The sequence below is a fragment of the Falco naumanni genome, chromosome 1 (assembly GCF_017639655.2).
Source record: "Falco naumanni isolate bFalNau1 chromosome 1, bFalNau1.pat, whole genome shotgun sequence".
In the NCBI taxonomy this organism is placed as follows: Eukaryota; Metazoa; Chordata; class Aves; order Falconiformes; family Falconidae; genus Falco; species Falco naumanni.
Genome location: NC_054054.1, coordinates 35400058 through 35417540, shown reverse-complemented (window position 1 = coordinate 35417540; position 17483 = coordinate 35400058). Strand labels below are relative to the sequence as shown.

General features: G+C 40.4%; 1 protein-coding gene across 5 annotated transcripts in view; it reads right to left on the bottom strand.

Annotated features, from left to right (window-relative positions):
• GLRA3 (glycine receptor alpha 3) overlaps positions 1-2234 on the bottom strand; it is a 92979-nt gene extending 90745 nt beyond the window's left edge. For all 5 annotated transcript variants that reach the window (XM_040588797.1, XM_040588804.1, XM_040588822.1 and 2 more), the window contains exon 1: positions 1833-2234. In XM_040588797.1, coding sequence (XP_040444731.1) covers positions 1833-1951 — 119 coding nt within the window. In that variant the 5' untranslated portion in view covers positions 1952-2234. The remainder of the gene's footprint in view (positions 1-1832) is intronic.
• Between the last annotated feature and the right edge of the window lie 15249 nt (positions 2235-17483).

Below are 17483 nucleotides of genomic sequence, written 5' to 3'. Positions count from 1 at the left end.
TTCTCAGGTATTACTGCTAGACCTGAAGTCACCAGCAGTCTCTATATTGAGATAGATAGCAAAGATATACATAGATTCTGAGCAGCTTTCTGAAGTCTTTCTCAGACTGTATAGTCCTTGCGCACAGTAACCACATTCATCGTGATGAAATGGCAATTTAAGAGCAGAGGGCTATTGTAATATAATGGTTATTTGGACATTGAACAAAACAATTTGAATTGATGCAAAATAAGATGCCTGTATACATTTTGAAAAAATTCAATGTTAGTTCAGATTTATATGATGCAAAATACATGTATGCTTTCCAAAACTGACTTTTTTTACTACTTCTTCCCTTGGAATTTAGTATGTGCTTTTATATCATTAAAATGAAAGATGAATCATTCAACAGTAGGATGGCAGTTAAATAATATGCAGAGGAAAATTAAGTTCTATAGGTACATTGAAATAGAATAATAATAGCACAGTACTGTTTGTACTGACTACACTACACAGGGGTTTGGTCATCTACTCTGAACATTAAATACTCAATGCAACTGGAAAAGTTAAATTGTAATATCCATGCATTTACTCTTTCCTCCCGGTGTCAATGCTGTACCATGTGACCCAGTTTCTTAAAATCTCTTTCTTCTGGCACAAATACAATAAAATCACATTATAAACTATTTCCATTACATATGTTGATACAAAACAAGTAATAAAGCAAACTTCAGAAACGAAAGCTTTGCTATCAACCTGTGAGAACCTGTGAAGTCTGCCATCATCGTGGGGCACCACACACTGCTGTTTTAACTTTGTGGTTATAGATCCCTTACGCGTATAAACCCCAAACTCTGTTTGGAGAGCCACTTGTCAAATTTAAGTTTCCCTTTTTATCTTTGTCAAGTAACAATGTGATCCTTAAAATAGTCTGGCATTGTCATGTTATATGCTAGTCTGTTTATTGTGATACAGAGCAAGAATGTTTGTTGGTAACAAGCATGGCTAACTCTGCATCAGCATGATGACATTGAAGTCTGCTTCTTTACATGTCGGATTTTTCTTTTTAAGTTTTCCCTCATTGTTAAACAGAGAACTCAAGTTTATTTTAACCTGCTATTACCCCACTTCCAGAGCTATGCATTAAAAGAATGCTTGCATTGGTATCATAACGTTGCTTCACCCAGAAAAAAGCGTGCTGGCTAGAAAGTAGAAAAAGCCGTATGAACCTTAGTCTTCTACTCAGGTCATAATTTATGGATACGTTGCTACCTTTTGTGATACAAATCCTAGACAGCCAGTAGCTCTCCCTCTGGAGGGAAGTTCTGTAGACCGTATTCTCTGCTCACTCAGCTATCATTTTTTTGTTTCTGTATAAGACTTCTCTGAGTTCTCTAACGCAATCCCTGATTTTACTTTTACTGAAAAGAGCTGAGAGTAATAAATAAGACTATATTTTCCCAACTGGGATTAGCTTCTGTAACTTTTGCATACAGACACTTCACACCCGAAGAATTTTCAAGATCATTAAAGTTACAATTCCTGCTAAAACCTGATAAAATTCACAGATCAGATAGGGAAACCCTAACTGTGATCAGGTGACGGAAACGTGCAGCCTTTGGCTTGCAAAATGCAAAACCGTCTTCGGGACAATGCGGTGTTACGAAGTCACCGGCGAGGCGTGGACCGCACGCCCCGCGTCCCCGTGCCCACAGCCCCGCTGCCGGAGGCAGCCGTCGCTGGCGGCGAGCGGCGACGGCGGCCGCGGCGACTGTCCGCCTGAGTCCCAGGCGTCCCAGCCGCCGCAGAACACCGGCGCGGGGACCTTCCCTTCCCCAGAGAGAACAACTCACCTGAGCAGTACCGCGGCTTCCCACAGATAAAATCCCGAGACGGCGGCGCGGAGGTACCGCACCCGGGCCATGCCTCCCGCCGGCGCGGCGGAGCCCGGGAGAGGTCGCGTCCGTGGCATCGGCGCGGCGGCGGCGCGGCTCCCCGCGGGCGGGCGGGCGGCACCCAGCACCCTGGAGAGCTCCGGCGGCTCCGCGCCCGCCGCCCGCCTAGTGCCCGGCGGCGCCCCGCTCCCTCCCGCTGGGCCCCGCCGCGGCCGCCCCGCCGCTCTGCATCGCAGCCGAGCGGGAGCCTAATCCCAGCCGCGGCGGCGGCGCCGAGCCGCGGCGGCGGCGGGAGCCCACCTCCCCGCCCGCCTGCCCCCGGCTCCTGACGGCAGCCGGCGCCCCGCCGCCGGCCGCATCCCGGGCGCTCGGCGCCGCGGTCCCCGGCGGCGGCGGGGAGGGCGGGACGGCAGGGCGGGGGCCGGACCCGGCCGCCCCCCTGGAGGCCGCGGCGGCCGGCGGGGCGGGGCCGGGGCGGGTGGCGGCGAGGGGGCGCCCTAGAGCGGCTGCCCCGGCGAGGGGCGGGGGCCCCGCGGGGGCGGGCTGAGCTGCCGGCCCTGCTCGGTGCTTGCGCTCGCCCCCGCCTGTGCGGCTGCCCGCTGCGGGCCGGGGCGGGGGGCGATGCCTGCCCGCGGCAGTGGCCGGGCGGGGTTGGGGGTCAGTTCCCTCAGCCCCGGCGCTCGGAAACGGACGGGGTAAGGGCGGGTGGGGGGTGTCAGTGTGCTTTGCCTGTAGCGCTGGCGGTGTGCTTTATCTTACGAAACGGGGGGAAAGAACTCCCACCTCTGTATTTCGGTCTCTTCTGCTTCCAAAGCACGGTGCCGATGGACACAGGAAAAGTGTGTCCTCTTCTATCCAGAAAGGAGAGGTGCCCTGGTGCCATAAGGCGGGCTAGCAGGGAAATGCAGAGTTTGAAAGTTTGGCTGGGGAGGAGGGTGGAATGGGCTGTGGGATGGGACACGGGAAAGAGCCCTGTAAGCGGGAAACGGGAAGGTCATGTGTGGGAAGAGGGAGGAACGGGGAATGAGTTCGCAAGTGGCAGCAGGAGGGTAAGGTGGTTACAGTTATTGTTAGAGAAACAAATGCTTCACACAGGCCAGGAGCTGCTTGCATTAGGAAAGAATAAGGATTTATCAGTTGGTGCTGCCAAATATTGCCTGAGAAATTCTTGTGGGAATCTGTACAGTTTGTGCATGAATTAAAATGAAAGGTATGAGGGAGGGCTATGCCTGGAGAGGGGCAGAAGAGGAAAATTTGTCTGAGACTGTGGAGAGGGATGCTGTCTGTGAGCTGAGAAGGCAATGGCCTTTGAGCACCTACAGCTGTCTGGGAAATCCAAAGGAAGGAGAAATCTGGGAGCAGTTCAGAGACGGATATCTGCAGATGTGAACTGTATCTGGCTTTTTCCTACAGCCACGAGTTTGTGTTAGGCAGCAGCCCTGCTACTCGTGCAGCTCCACTAGTTGCACAGCCTATGTGATTATCTCAGGCCAGAGTCTTATTTAAATTACTAAAAGGCGATAGAAAGCTTAAGTGCTGAAGAAGGAAGATGTCGGAAAAGGCAAAGGTTCAGCAAGATTAGGCACGTGAAGCAGGGTAAAAGAAACTGAAATTTGAGGGAAGTATTATAAACTCATTACAGAAAAAGGAAAATGGAAAGAGAGGGAAATATAGAACAACTTTTTACACAAAATAGAAAAAATAAGATATTAAAAGATCGTTGAGTAGAGGAGATGCAGGAAAGAAATAAGAAACCGGGATTTTATGCACACCTTATATCCAAGGATAGGGCATGTGTTAGAAATAGGATCTTTCATCAGAAATCTTTAAAGAAATCACATGTTCTGATTTGAGATATATTGTCCTTTTTGTTTCAAAAATATCCCACATGTCACTTTCACCTCAGTTCTTAACATTTTCCATTTTTGCCATATCCTTATTCTTTTTCTAGCTCTTCTTCAAGGTTGTCCCAGTGGGTATCACTAAATAATACCACCTACCACACATTTTACATCCAGTTTGGATTTCTTTGTTGATACTATCAAGTGTATTGCTGAAGAATCTACTAGAATACCATTAACTTTGTTCCCTGAACACTTTTTGTATTAGTAGTGGTTACATAAATTCAGGGACTCTTTGTATTCAGTACTCTATAAAGTTTCTAGGTCCACTTTGCAAAAAGATTATGTTTTTGTTCTTGTTCACCCCATAGCCTTGGGTGGCAACAATGATCGTGAAAGAACCTGTTTAAACCCTTAGCTGAAAACGTAATGGCAAACAAACTAAGGAATGCCTCTATTTGCTCAAGGACAGTCTGTCAATGCAGGTGCTCTACAAAATCAGTGTAGAGTACTTTGTATGTTTAGAACAGTTGATTCTTATCTTTCCCCTTAAAATAAGTGTTTTGTGAGGCTGCTTCTCCAGGCACTATTTATCTTTATGCATTATGTACTTAAACAGTGAATTAGCCTAATATTTGATTTCTTTGTACTGAGGCAAGTGGATTTTTCTTATAATCTTATTAGTTAAAACTACCAGCACAAACTCTCCAGTTCTCCAGTAGCAACAGTTCCATTAATTATAAATCTAGGCTATAATTTAGATATGCAGAGTTCAAACTTTTCAAAATCCCTGTGGGAGAAACATACACTTGCTTATGCTTTAAGTAGCAACTTTGCTGTTGCATCGTTTTGTTCTGCTAAATAAGAATGTTGTTTTCAAGCTCTTGAAAATTTTCATATGGGTAGTGTTGAATATTAAAATACTCTCTTCTGAGTGGATTCAAACAACTTGCCTTGAATTATGAAAAGTTCCAGTTCAACAAAACACTGAAGCACATACTGTTGATTCAATGAGATTAGAAAGAGAAGCATACTTAAGTTTTAATGTCAAGCTTTGATAAAACATTCCCTAATTGTTTAAAGTGTTTTAATTCACTATTGGTTTAATTATGATTTTTTATTTCTTTCTGTATCACTACTGGTAGACTTTACGTATTATTACACAAAGCTGAACATGTGGCTATGTCCAGTCTTTAGAAGGTCTTTATGTTATCTCGTGATACTTCTAATAGATACAGTAAATTGAAAGGTGAGATTTTTTTGAATATGCTTTTTTTAAAAAAGAAATCCATAGAATGTCACCGTAGTAGGAATCTGTCTCAAATAGTAAAGTTGTTCATTTGTATATGCCTCATACCTGGATGGCAACATCATAAAATATTGCTCATTGTTCAAAACATGATAGCTGGTATGTGTTTACCGTATGTGTACAAGGCTGAGTTCTATAATTTACTTTCAGTGGTATTGGAGGTTAATTGAAGCATATTCTTTACAAATGGAAAACAGTAGTATGTTGAAATGAAAAGCTTTCACCAGAATATGTCAATGTCTATCTCTAATTCTCTTTATAACCAGCAGGCTGTATAGCTACTCTTTCACTAGTCTAACTGACCTTGAGAGATGTTCACTAGGAGTAGCCTAAGGGTCAGAAATGCTTTAAGGTTACTAGAAGGAGATGAACCTAATATGGATATAACAGTAGATGACCTTTTTTTTTGCCCCCAGAATGGGGATACTTGAAAAACTTTGTGTATTTGCAGTTAGGAAGAGACAAGCCTAAGTCAATTTTATAGAGTAGCTCACTTTAATCTGGAATTCAGGATCATGCAGCTACTCAACAGTGTTCATACAGAGAAGACAATATGCAGATATGGATTGAAGGATTACTGAATGTACTTTTTGGTATGACAGAGTCCTTGTGGAATATTAAGACAAACTAATCATAGTAGTAGTCATGAGAAGTTGTGTTGCAAATGGGTCGTTTAGGTTGCTTAAAGAATCACCATCAAAGTTGTCAGGGAAAATGGTTTTAATATGAATTTTTGGGAACGTGAGTTCACGAAGTTTGGTGGCAAGGTTCAATCTATTACTTATTACACGGATGAAACATACAAAGGAAAATTGAGTTGGAATTGAGCTAGAACGATTGAGACAGAGACCGCAGGTGCAAAAGGCTAAGGGAGATTCCCCTGCTGAGTGACGGGGCTCAGAGTAGACCCCCTTGCATTCTAAACTCCTGACAGAGCTTAGGTGCAGCTAGGTCCAGCCTCAGACTTGGACAACAGTTTATTTCTAAAGGGTGTGTAAGGTTCATTTGCAGTTTTAAGTTGGATCACAAGATTTTAGCAGTACTTGATCATAGACTAATTTAACATTTACAAAGCGAGGTTAATAGGTTTTACTACAATCACAGCAGTAACTTAATTATAGAGTCATAGGCACAGTTCCAATTTGTGGTAAATTTATCCTAATAGGTTTTCCTGGCTGTAATGCTATTGGACACTTTCTTTCATCAGAAGGTATAGCATCAGGTTCAGTTTTTGTTAAGAATGCTTGGATGACAGGGCTTCCAGTGGTCCCATGATGATTACTCAACTGGTGGAGTACTTTGGAAAGTTGAATATCCCACTGGGCCTCATATGGTTTGAGGCTCTTTAACAATAAGCCATTAGCTCCTTCTACCATACCGTGTGATTGGAGGTGATATGGGGTGTGGAATACCAATTGAATTTCTTCTCTTTTTTGCTCATTCTTATACCTCCTTGCATGAGAAGTGTGAGCCATTATCCTTTTGGATAGTATCAGGACCAGGTAGACTTGAGAACCAAGATGAGAGCCCCCATATTATATTTTGTCCATTGGTCTTCCAGCACTTAGTTGCCATGAGGGGTCCAGATATTATTTCTACACCTGTTAAAATGTATACCCGATGTACAGTTTTAGAGGACTGATATTTATCTGGTAAGTATACTATAAGGCTTTACCTTCCTCAATGTGCAAAGGCAGTGCTTTAGCAGGGTGATCTGTTTGTAATCTTAATTTACATTGGGAACATCCTTAAGAATAACTTCACAGTATTTCCTGTCTAGGGGCCAACCTTTGCTCTGTGCAGCAAAATAAAGTGCTTCTTTATCTACGTGACATAATTTTTGATGTAGCCATTCTCCCAACTGATACCAATCAGGATTTAAGGAATCCCCCATTTTCATCTTCCTAATTTTGGTCAATGTATCCACCTGTTTATTTGAACTTGCAGCTGCCTTACTGTCCTTAGCGTGTGCTTTCACCGATTCCATCTTGAATGGCGTTTTCCTGGCTATATTTATATAATAATGGCCAATCGTGAGCTCTCCAGATTGGATATCTGTTTAGTTGCCAGTTGACAGAGACATAGTGTGGTACCAGCCCACACAACATAGGAGTCTACATATATAATTTTTGCTCCATTCTGTGCTGCTGAAACAAGTGTCCTTAATTCTCCAACTTGTGCACTACCGTCACCTTCTTCTTTTACTTGTTTGCCAGTAGCAATATTTAATGCAGCAGCCTTTACTGGCATTCATCATTTATTCTTTTTGCTGAGACATCAGTGAACCAATTGTCTTCTGATAATGTTCCTTGTATGAAGGGAGGCACATTTAAAATTGGCGAGGGTTTAAAAGGTTGTTGTGGTGCTAATGGGTCTGCATTTATAGACATCTGTAGTTTGGAAACTTTAGTTTGTCCTTTGGTTAATTTCATTTCCTCCGCAATTCCTGTCAAGTAGAGCATACCATTTTCTACCTGCAGGTTTTCGTGTAACTCCTTCTGAGGCAGCAGTCCCTTTTAGGATTTCTTCTAGCAAATTATATGGCCGTCTGGTTTGCACAGGCTGTCCTAGTGTATTTTCTTAACTTGCTTTACTGCTTGGACTAAAGGCAAAAGTCCCTTTTCCCACTAGGAATATCTCTGTTCTGTCTCTTTAAATGCAGTTGAGCTGAACAATAAAGGCCTCTGGTCCATCAGAGCTAGTGTGGAACAGGTTACAGGGAGTACCATGTTCAGCAAACCCCCATTCTGCTATAAAAGGGTCATGGGGATATACTGGTCCCAAGGATCGGTATGTCTTTAACTTCCGTATTAGAGTTTTGACTGTTTCTTCATGTTCTGGTTTCCATCTCCATGGCTTTCCTTTTTGTGAAAATGAATACAGTGGGTGAGCAATGACAGAAGACTTAGGTACATATTTCTTCCAGTATTAAAGTACCCATAAGCTGTTGTAAATCTCTCCTAGACTGGGGCATGTGCAGCTGTTCTATTTTACCTAGGATGTCCAGTGGAATTACTGCACTACCTGCTATCCACCGAGTACCAAAAGATTTTACTACTCTACATGATCCCTGACATTTCTCAGGTGAGGTTTCAACTTCAGCTTCATGGAGTGTTTGCCACACTGCTGTTGTCCCTTCCTCTGTCTTTTCAGGGGAATATCCTTGGATTAGAATATCATCTGTGTATTGGTACACTTCCACATTCTGAGGAAGTGAGACTGTAAAAATTCAGCAAACGCAGCACGGACACTTGTGGGTGAGTGCTTATATCCTCGTGGGAGTCTGTTAAAGGTTTATTGTATACTTTCCCAAGTAAAAGCAAATTTCTCTTTATCCTTTTCTTGTTAGGGGACCATAAAGAACATATGCTTTGCGTCTAGCGCTGCCACACATGGGTGTGTAGCTGCTCATAGTGTGACTGTTACATTGCAGTATTGGGTACTGCAGCTGTCAGTGGGGCTGTATTGGCATTTAAGTGCAATTGTTAATTGTCATCCCCCATCCGCTTTTCGGACAGCCAAACAGGTGAATTATATGAGAAGTGCATTCTGGATATGATTTGTTATTTTTCCAAATCAGCTATGACTTCAGAAATTCCCTTTCATGCTGCAGAAGAAATTGGGTACTATGGTATATTAGTAATCTTTGAATCGGGGGGTGCGGGTGCTGCACAGAGTACAGACACTGTGGCCTCCTGTTTTCTGTCAGGGTTAGGGTCGATATTTGAACCAAAGGACCACATGCTGCTGTCTAGCAGATGCAAGGTTCAGCCTTTCAAAACATCAAAATCCAAAATATGTATGATCTTTAACTGCAAATGGAGGCCTTCTTGCCTGGGAGCCGTTAATTAACTTTTGTGGTTTGGCAAATAACACTGCATTTACTCCAATTATTTTAACTCCTTGCTGCCTGGGTCACACACACAGCTTCTCGACATATTGCAGTGGTAATATTGAAATTATGTGCCTATGTCTGTTAGAAATTTCAGCAGTTGTTGTCAAGGACCAACTGGAATTAGATTATATGGTCTGTTATTATCTATCTGTTGGTACGATTCCACTTGCCCGCCAGACAGGCCCAGCTGTCATCCAGGTGATATTCATTTTTGGATCTTGAATTTGGGGGAAGAAAGGTTTTATCATTCCCTCTCAGAGTGTGTGAAGGTGTCTGCATGTCTGGAGTGTTTTCTCTCTGATTGCTGTTATCGTATCTCTGTAACACATGAATTAGATTCTGGATAATGCTGGCAGGTTGTCTCTGAATTACAGTCCTTGGAATGCTTAATGCCAATGCTTGATTATATAGCTCGCTCCTCCTCTGAGTCCTGGGTTGATGATCAATGAGTCCTGGTTCTTGGGAACTGTTTTGGGGTGATTGTACACTTTGTCTGACATTACAACCTGTTTTTTAGTTTCACTAGATAGATCACCCAATCCCACTTCTCACCCACGATTTATAATATCATGTATTAATTTTGACTAGGTGGGGAGATTTCTGCACTCTAGGGCTTCTTTCTGGTCATCAGAAATATCCCTTATGGCCAAAAGGGTGTTGAAGTCTGTATCTCTCAAGTTCATCTTGTTTTGAACGAGGTAAGATTTGAGTACAACAAGAGCTCCTTTAGTTAACGGCTTTAGCATGTCATGATCCATATTTGCCACTATAGGAACATCAAAAGGACTGTGCTCATGCATGGTCTGGACACAGATAGCTTTTGTAATAGCTGTGGAGAGCTTGATCAATGATCTAATGGGTGTTAACAGAGGTTCTCCTCTCTCCAGTATTCCGCCAGCCCAGTATGCCACCCTACTTGTTAATGAGTGGGAATCATTTAGGGGCTTGCGGCCAGCATATAAAAAGACGCCAAGCCCCCCAAATCCATTTGCTTCATCACCTTTTAGTAAGATTCTGTCCCCTCCCCTCCAATTAGACACAATTGCCATAAATATAAGTTTCAGTTTTGCCTGGCTTACAACCATGGCACTTTTGCAAATGAGCTATCTGAATCGAGTCAAATGGGGTTGTTTTTCAGGTATGATCTCCCGCTCCACCACTAGGTCCAGTAGTTTCCTCTGTTTTTATAATGGGTTTGGCATATTGAGGGGAATTTGTAAAAGATAAAGAATTCTATTCCCCTGTTCACTGTTATCAGGGTCACCCCGTATGTTTCCATCCCATTCTTCAGGGGATAAAATTATTTTTCTGATCCATGCAATGTCAGGGGAATTGGGAGCGCATATAAGCATCATCTCTATCTTTTCTTCCAATTTTTTGTTTTTTCTCCTTTTCTTGTAACTGTTTCTGCAGCTGCTCACTTTTTAAAGAAGGTAGTAACTCAGCTGCTTTCCAGCCTTCTATTTCCCCTTTCAGATCTTACTTTTCTCTGTTTTTTCTATCCTGATAGGCAGCTTCTATGCAGGTGCCTAACATTTTTCAAATAATTCCTTTTCTTTCTCCATTTTTATATGGCCCCTGGAAGGTTTTAACAGTTCTTCTACAGTTTTCCAATCATGCCAGTTATCACAAACCCAGTTTCTTGAGTATTTGGGAGTTGGACTTCTTCCATGTTTTCAGTAAGTAATCAGTGATACAACTTGCCATCCTGCGGACTATATTGGTTGCAAATGGGTCGTTTAGGTTGCTTAAAGAATCACCATCAAAGTTGTCAGGGAAAATGGTTTTAATATGAATTTTTGGGAACGTGAGTTCACAAAGTTTGGTGGCAAGGTTCAATCTATTACTTATTACACGGATGAAACATACAAAGGAAAATTGAGTTGGAATTGAGCTGGAACGATTGAGACAGAGACCGCAGGTGCAAAAGGCTAAGGGAGATTCCCCTGCTGAGTGACGGGGCTCAGAGTAGACCCCCTTGCATTCTAAACTCCTGACAGAGCTTAGGTGCAGCTAGGTCCAGCCTCAGACTTGGACAACAATTTATTTCTAAAGGGTGTGTAAGGTTCATTTGCAGTTTTAAGTTGGATCACAAGATTTTAGCAGTACTTGATCATAGACTAATTTAACATTTACAAAGCGAGGTTAATAGGTTTTACTACAATCACAGCAGTAACTTAATTATAGACAGGGTATCTAAATAAATTTACACACATGTGCACACAGACACAAAGAGATAAATGCATAAAGACATATGCATATAAATGTACAAAGGTATGCCTGTTAAAAATTCCCCTTGAGTTCCATGAAATACGTCAAATATCTTGGCATTTCTCAGTGAGTGAAGGGTTGAGCCTTGAGGAGTGGAGGTTTCAGCCCAGGCCCTGTCCTCACCTATTGGCAACAGTTCTCCGAAATTTGCATACTTGGGAGTTTTCAAGCTCTGCAGCCTGCTGCAGTCCAGGAGGGGACCTCCTCCCTTAGGACATTGTTTATAGGGTCTCAAGATGACTGGCTTTAGTCATCTGTAAATTTCCATCCTGGCCACACTCTGGGTTGGTGATTTTTCAAAATTCTGGTAACAATGGTACCGTCCCACTAGGGCTACGATTCAGATGAGGAATGCTCCAAGGCTGTCAAGGGATGACTGATTATCCACGCTCTGGTTCCCCACCTGGGCCAGGCAGCAGGAGCTGCTGGCACAGCAGCACTGTTCCCCACCTTAGCCATGCAATTGTTGCCGATCAGGTCAAGGGACACTTAACTGCCCAACTCATTACACAAATGCCAAAGATTAACAGGGATCTCTGACTCTGTATAGCTGCCTAGATTGGGTGAGGAACTGTACCACTACCAGTTGTTTTTATTGAAGTGTGCCCAATCTTGGAACATGTTATGGTTCAATATATTTGTGTAATCATTCTGTAAGAAGGCTGCCAACAAATTTGAAAGGTTTCTGAAAATAACTCCAAGAACATTACAGTCTGGAATACTTTCCTAACATAAAATTAAAGCAATTTAGCTTCTAAAAAGCAGAAAGGTTTAGAGGTGTATTTAAACACCTTCAGGATGGAAAAAAGACTGTGAATTGAAAGTAGTTTTTTAAATAAGTGGGGGTAGTAAGTTAGCAAGACTGGAACCTGATAAAAGATTAATTCAGAATAGGACAAATTTTCCTACTTTGAAGCAATTAAAAGTCCAAAACAACTAAAGAGGGATCAGAACTGATCATCATTTAGTCTTTACATCTAGTCAGCTGCATGTTCTGGGTTTGATCCAGAAGTCGCTGGCTAAAATTTGATGAGCCTTGAGATTCAGAAGTTCAAATCAATGATGGCTCCAGTGTTAAAACCTGTGGATCTATAAACTTACAACGTTTTCTTATGTTATATACATGTACAACATCAACGTTATTTAGTTCCTTAGAAAGGCTATGAATTGAGTTTACAAACATTAGATTGGCTTCCAAGCCGACAGAGTTTAAAACCACATATATCATAATGGTAAGGAATAAAGATCTCACATATGTAGTCTTTACCACACTTGTATTGCCAGTTTGAACATTCCAGCCTTTTAAGAAGGTGTTGTGATGGGATATGACATCACTGTAGTTTTAGATTCTGGTTTTACTGAGACAAGTTTGATTATGTTAATTAATCTGTCTTTCTCAGTACACAGGATTCCCCAGGATCTAATTCATTCAAGTGTGAAACCCCAGAGGCTTTGACCTATTACCAAACACAGAACTACAAATAGAGTAGATATTTTTTGATAAACACGGTCCAAAAAAATAAAAGCCAACCTAAAAATATAAGAATAAAGTCACTAAAAAGAAAAATGTAGCTGTTCAGTATACCTAAATAAGCAAAAAAAGGCTTAGCAATGTATTTCAGTCTCTGAAAATAAAGCGGGGAGTCTGTATAAAATAATTTAGTAGTTTTCTCTGTAAGAAATATAGGTATTCACCACAAAGTTGCAACACAATATTCTTTGAAATGTATTATCTCAAAAGCAAGTCTTGGAGTAACAAAAAGCAATAGACTTTTTAGTCTGGTTTGCTTAACTGTTGGCTGTTTCATTCAATTTCTGGATGCATACAAATAAATTGTTTCTAATTCATGGTGGATTAAATTATAAATATTTTAACAAACTTAGGTGTGATCAACAGTTTGCATATGTTTTTCTTCAGATAATTTTTCTTCTCAAGCACCTTCTATCTTAAGCCTTAATTCTCTTAATTCAGATGAAGTTCCCCAGTTCCAGTGGCAACTCATGTTCTTCTATCCGTAGTATTCCTTAGATCTGTGGTAAATTATACAAGAAGCTAATATTTGGGAGATGGGTTATAGTAGTGGCAGAAATTAAAACACAGATAGATGGTCTATATTTTACTTTGAGTACTAGAGCTCATGCAATGTTGACAGAGTAATAACATATCACATCTACATATCAAGTGCATATACAGTAGAATTTGGAAAATATATTGGTAGAGGGAGAGGAGATTGGAAACTTCAATGAAAAACTTCACAGTCTTGTAAATAATAGGTGTATACATAAAAACAACACCCTCAAATTTTCTAATATGTAAAGTAACATTATTATTAAATAAAAGTAGTTTTCAAAATGTGTGCCTATGTATTCACTTCATATGAAGACGACTAAACAAGGATATAAACATAGCGTAAATTTGTACTGCATAAGAAGTAATCACTGAAAAGAAGTGCTGATGTGTAGCTGATATGTTTATATTCACTATAGTGCCTTGACTGCCTCGGAGCAAAATCTGGTCTTTTCTTTATGTGCTTATAAACAGAATTTCTGTTAGATAATGAGAGTCAATGGGTAGTTAGTATTTCCCCTGTATTTTACAAACAAGAAGAGAACAAACAGTGGTCTAAGAAAAGGGCGAAATGCTGTGAACCATTGTGCACACAGTCCAGTCAAAATCAGAAAGATTTGCAAACTGATTTAATACTTTGTTATTAGCTCCGTTTATTAATCAAGACTTCAATCCATCAAACTGTGTTTAGCTCAAAACAAGTGAGCTGGAGTTTTGATGGAGTCAGCGGCCCTGGGAATGTTTTGCTGGCTCAATGCTCAGGGGAGGTAGTTCCTGCTAGTTAGTAAGTGCTCCTCTTTTCTTTGTGTAATTTCTCCTTGCAATCATAACAGAATAATGCCTAAATATCCAGAGTGGCCTGCCATTTTCCCAGTGTGAAACTTTGAGTTTCTTCAATTTTTTTGAGTGTTAGTCATTTTTCTTTGCCCATGGGATAGATTTGCATGCAAAAAATTAACTTTGAGAAGCAAATTGTACTTGTATAAATTAACTCCCATGGATTTTGATGCTAAAAATATGATTGCTTGCATGTGTAAAGCATAGTATGGGTTGAGACAATTTTAATGATACAGCTGAAAATGTGTGAGTCTTGTAATGAGTTGAATTATTACAAGGACACCTCAGTGTTTTGTTTTTTAGGCTGTACTGTATTAATGTTTGTGCTTATAGTCAGGGGCTTAGTTATGATATTTTCAAAATGTGCTGGTATTGGACTACCTTTGTTTCTATTGGAGTATTTTACATTAAAATAAAATAAAACAATAATAATTTCAAAAAAATCCAAAAACCTTTCAAGTAAGCACTTCTCTGTGCCCATGAAAAAATGCAGCGAAGTATCAATGTAGTAGGTATATGTGAAATGGAAGGAATCAAGCCTAGGAGCCAAGAGTTTCTTGTCCTGCCATTACATCGGTCTTCTCATTCATCTTACAGAGTATACAGATTTTGCAGCATGTTCTAGCAGCTAACAAACACAAGTATGAATTTAGAGAGAGAGGGAATACTAAAGATATAGATCAAAGTGGAAAATCTTCGACTAACTGTGATCTCTTTCTTGCTATGGTCTGTGCTACGCTCCAGCACGTGTACTGACTGTACACATTCTGAAAAGGGCATAAATCTATTAAGAAGATTATGAGCTATATAGACTGTCAATAACTCTTTGAATTCTTGTACGACTTAAATACAGGGGATCCTTTATAATGATCTGGGAAGCAGTTTCAAAATGTAAGGCCTGGGGTAGCTTAGTTTGGTAGCTGGCTGTTATTTTTTAAACATTGCTACTTGAAGATGGTTTTCATAGTTGTCACTGAAAACCAAGCTATTTTTGTTCACTTTTTCCTCAGTAGTTTTTTCATATAAAGATATTTTGACATCTATTGACCCATTTCAGCTCATTAATTTGCTGGAAACCGTATTATTTTGGTGATAATTAATTACATAAAATTGTTTTTATACATGTTACTTTTGGTACGGAATGAGTGCTTAACAACATAGTTTGACTTGTTTGTAAGGGCTTGGATGGCTGGATCATTTGCATTGAGGTGTAATTACACATGTCTCTGACCTTCCCTTTTCAGAAACCTACTTGAGAATCCTGCACATGGAAGCTTTTCCAAGAAATATAGCAAATGAACATTATCCCTGAAACTAAATAGAAGAAAGTGAAACCTCCCCTTATTGTTCTCTACAGCCACTGACCTATTAGTTGTTTACATTTGGGTAGAATATGAGCTAAATACTTTGGGAAAATTGATATATTATGCCAATTGACAGTTTATGAGCAGAATGTAGTGCTATAACACACCCTAATGTACATTCCTTTTGCGGTAAGTGACTTAATACCTTAGGATTTTAGAAAATGTGTTCATGTTAGCAATCCTGCTGAGGTAAATTGTGAAGTATACCTTCATTAAAGGTACTGATATGTTTTCACAAAAGAGCTGAGGAGTACCAGTGAGAACTTCCTCAATGGAAGGTGAACACATCTGCCTCAGACTTGCTGAAGAACAAGTTTAGAGAAAAGAGCCTGAAAGAGTAATAAGCCAAACTCTAGGCTTAAGACCCAGCTTCAGCTTGAATGTTGTTCCTCAACCCTTATAAACCCAGACCTTAATCTCATAATTCATTAGACCCTGCTAAAACATAAAATACCTCATAGCTCAAAATATTTTGAATATGTTCATGTTCTAAGTCAGAGACAAGTACTTTCAGTTTGCCGATTCTTGTTAATGTCTTCCTTTTCTTTTTGTTGAAGTCATCTGGACTTTAAAACGCTAGTTTCTATAAAAAGGCAAGAGTTGTCCTTGATCTGAATCCATGGTTGTCAGGGAGAAGGATATAAAACATCAAAATCAATTGTGCATGGTATTTCAAGATTACATATGTAATAGCAAGCAACTTCACATAAATCATCTTTATTATCATCAGGTCTTGAAGATAAAGGATTATAACAGTATTGACAAAAGACTGAATATTTTCCCTTATAAAACAAGTTAGCAACCTTCCTTTTAGCAGTAATTTTAGTATTGTCTTATAGTGGCATAGTTTACTGGTGGAACTCATTATCGTTATATATTATTGTTATTTATTAATGTTACTATTAATTGCTATATGTGATCAATGCATCAAAAAGTGGAAAATAACACATCAGCAGTTATGGTTATGGTGATTCTATTGTATTTTTGCTTATTTTGTATTTATCCTAGCTTCCACCTCACTACTTTCCACACGAACTGCTATGGAAGGTAGGCTTGACTACAAACGTGAAACCCCTGTCTGGGACAGCGAGGAGGACTGCCCTGTGAAGTCTACTCACATTCAGAGCAGCAGTATTCTGAAATAGGTGTTTGAAATTATTTATGATTCTACCTGACTGAATGTAGTAATCTATGAAGATACTCAAGTCACCTTGAAGCAACTTGTCAAAACCCATCACCATGCTATGGTGGTGCTCTGCCTTGGCCTAATTAGGCCTGTTGGGAAGGTAATGGGAAGGGAACAGGATATACACCTGCTTGCACAGCATTAATTCTACTTAAGGAGGTCTTTGTTTCTTCAGTGCAGTGGTATTTTTGTGGGTACTATGAAGCTGAGCATAGGTTGGGAAGATGACTTCTGAGACATTAGGTTTAGCATATAGCTATTTTGGGTAATAGCACAGTTGCAAAGTCATGCACAGTTTGACAAAGTTAAGTTACACTGCAGAAATATCTAACCCTTTTTCTGCTGCTCTCCCTGAGGGGTAGTATCTCGCTGTTTTGATGATTAGAAACTTTTTTGTGATTCAAACCCTGGCAAGTTTAAATTCACATATAGTTTTCTGTTTGATTGCTTAGGTTTTGTGTTGGTGTGTGGGTTTTTTTGACAGTATTATTCTTTTCCTTCCTTTGTGTTTACCTCAGGAAGTGCATTTATGAAATGAACCAAGCTCTTGCAGTCTCCTGAGTACTTTTCCTCACCTTTTTTTTTGCGGCTTGAATTTCTTTTTCTCAAAATTAAATGATGAGAATAAAATGCAATAATCTGCCTAAGGTCAGTTCAACACTTTATAGTATTTTCCTTAAAAAAAGAACATTTCCAATATTCTGGACATATGCAGTATCCATTTGGCACCAAATCAAAGAAAATAAACAAAATTATCCCTGTTCATAGGTCTTGGACTATCTTGTTAGATTTTATTTTAGGTGTCTTACCTTGGTCCTTCATGAGCTCATGAAATCTA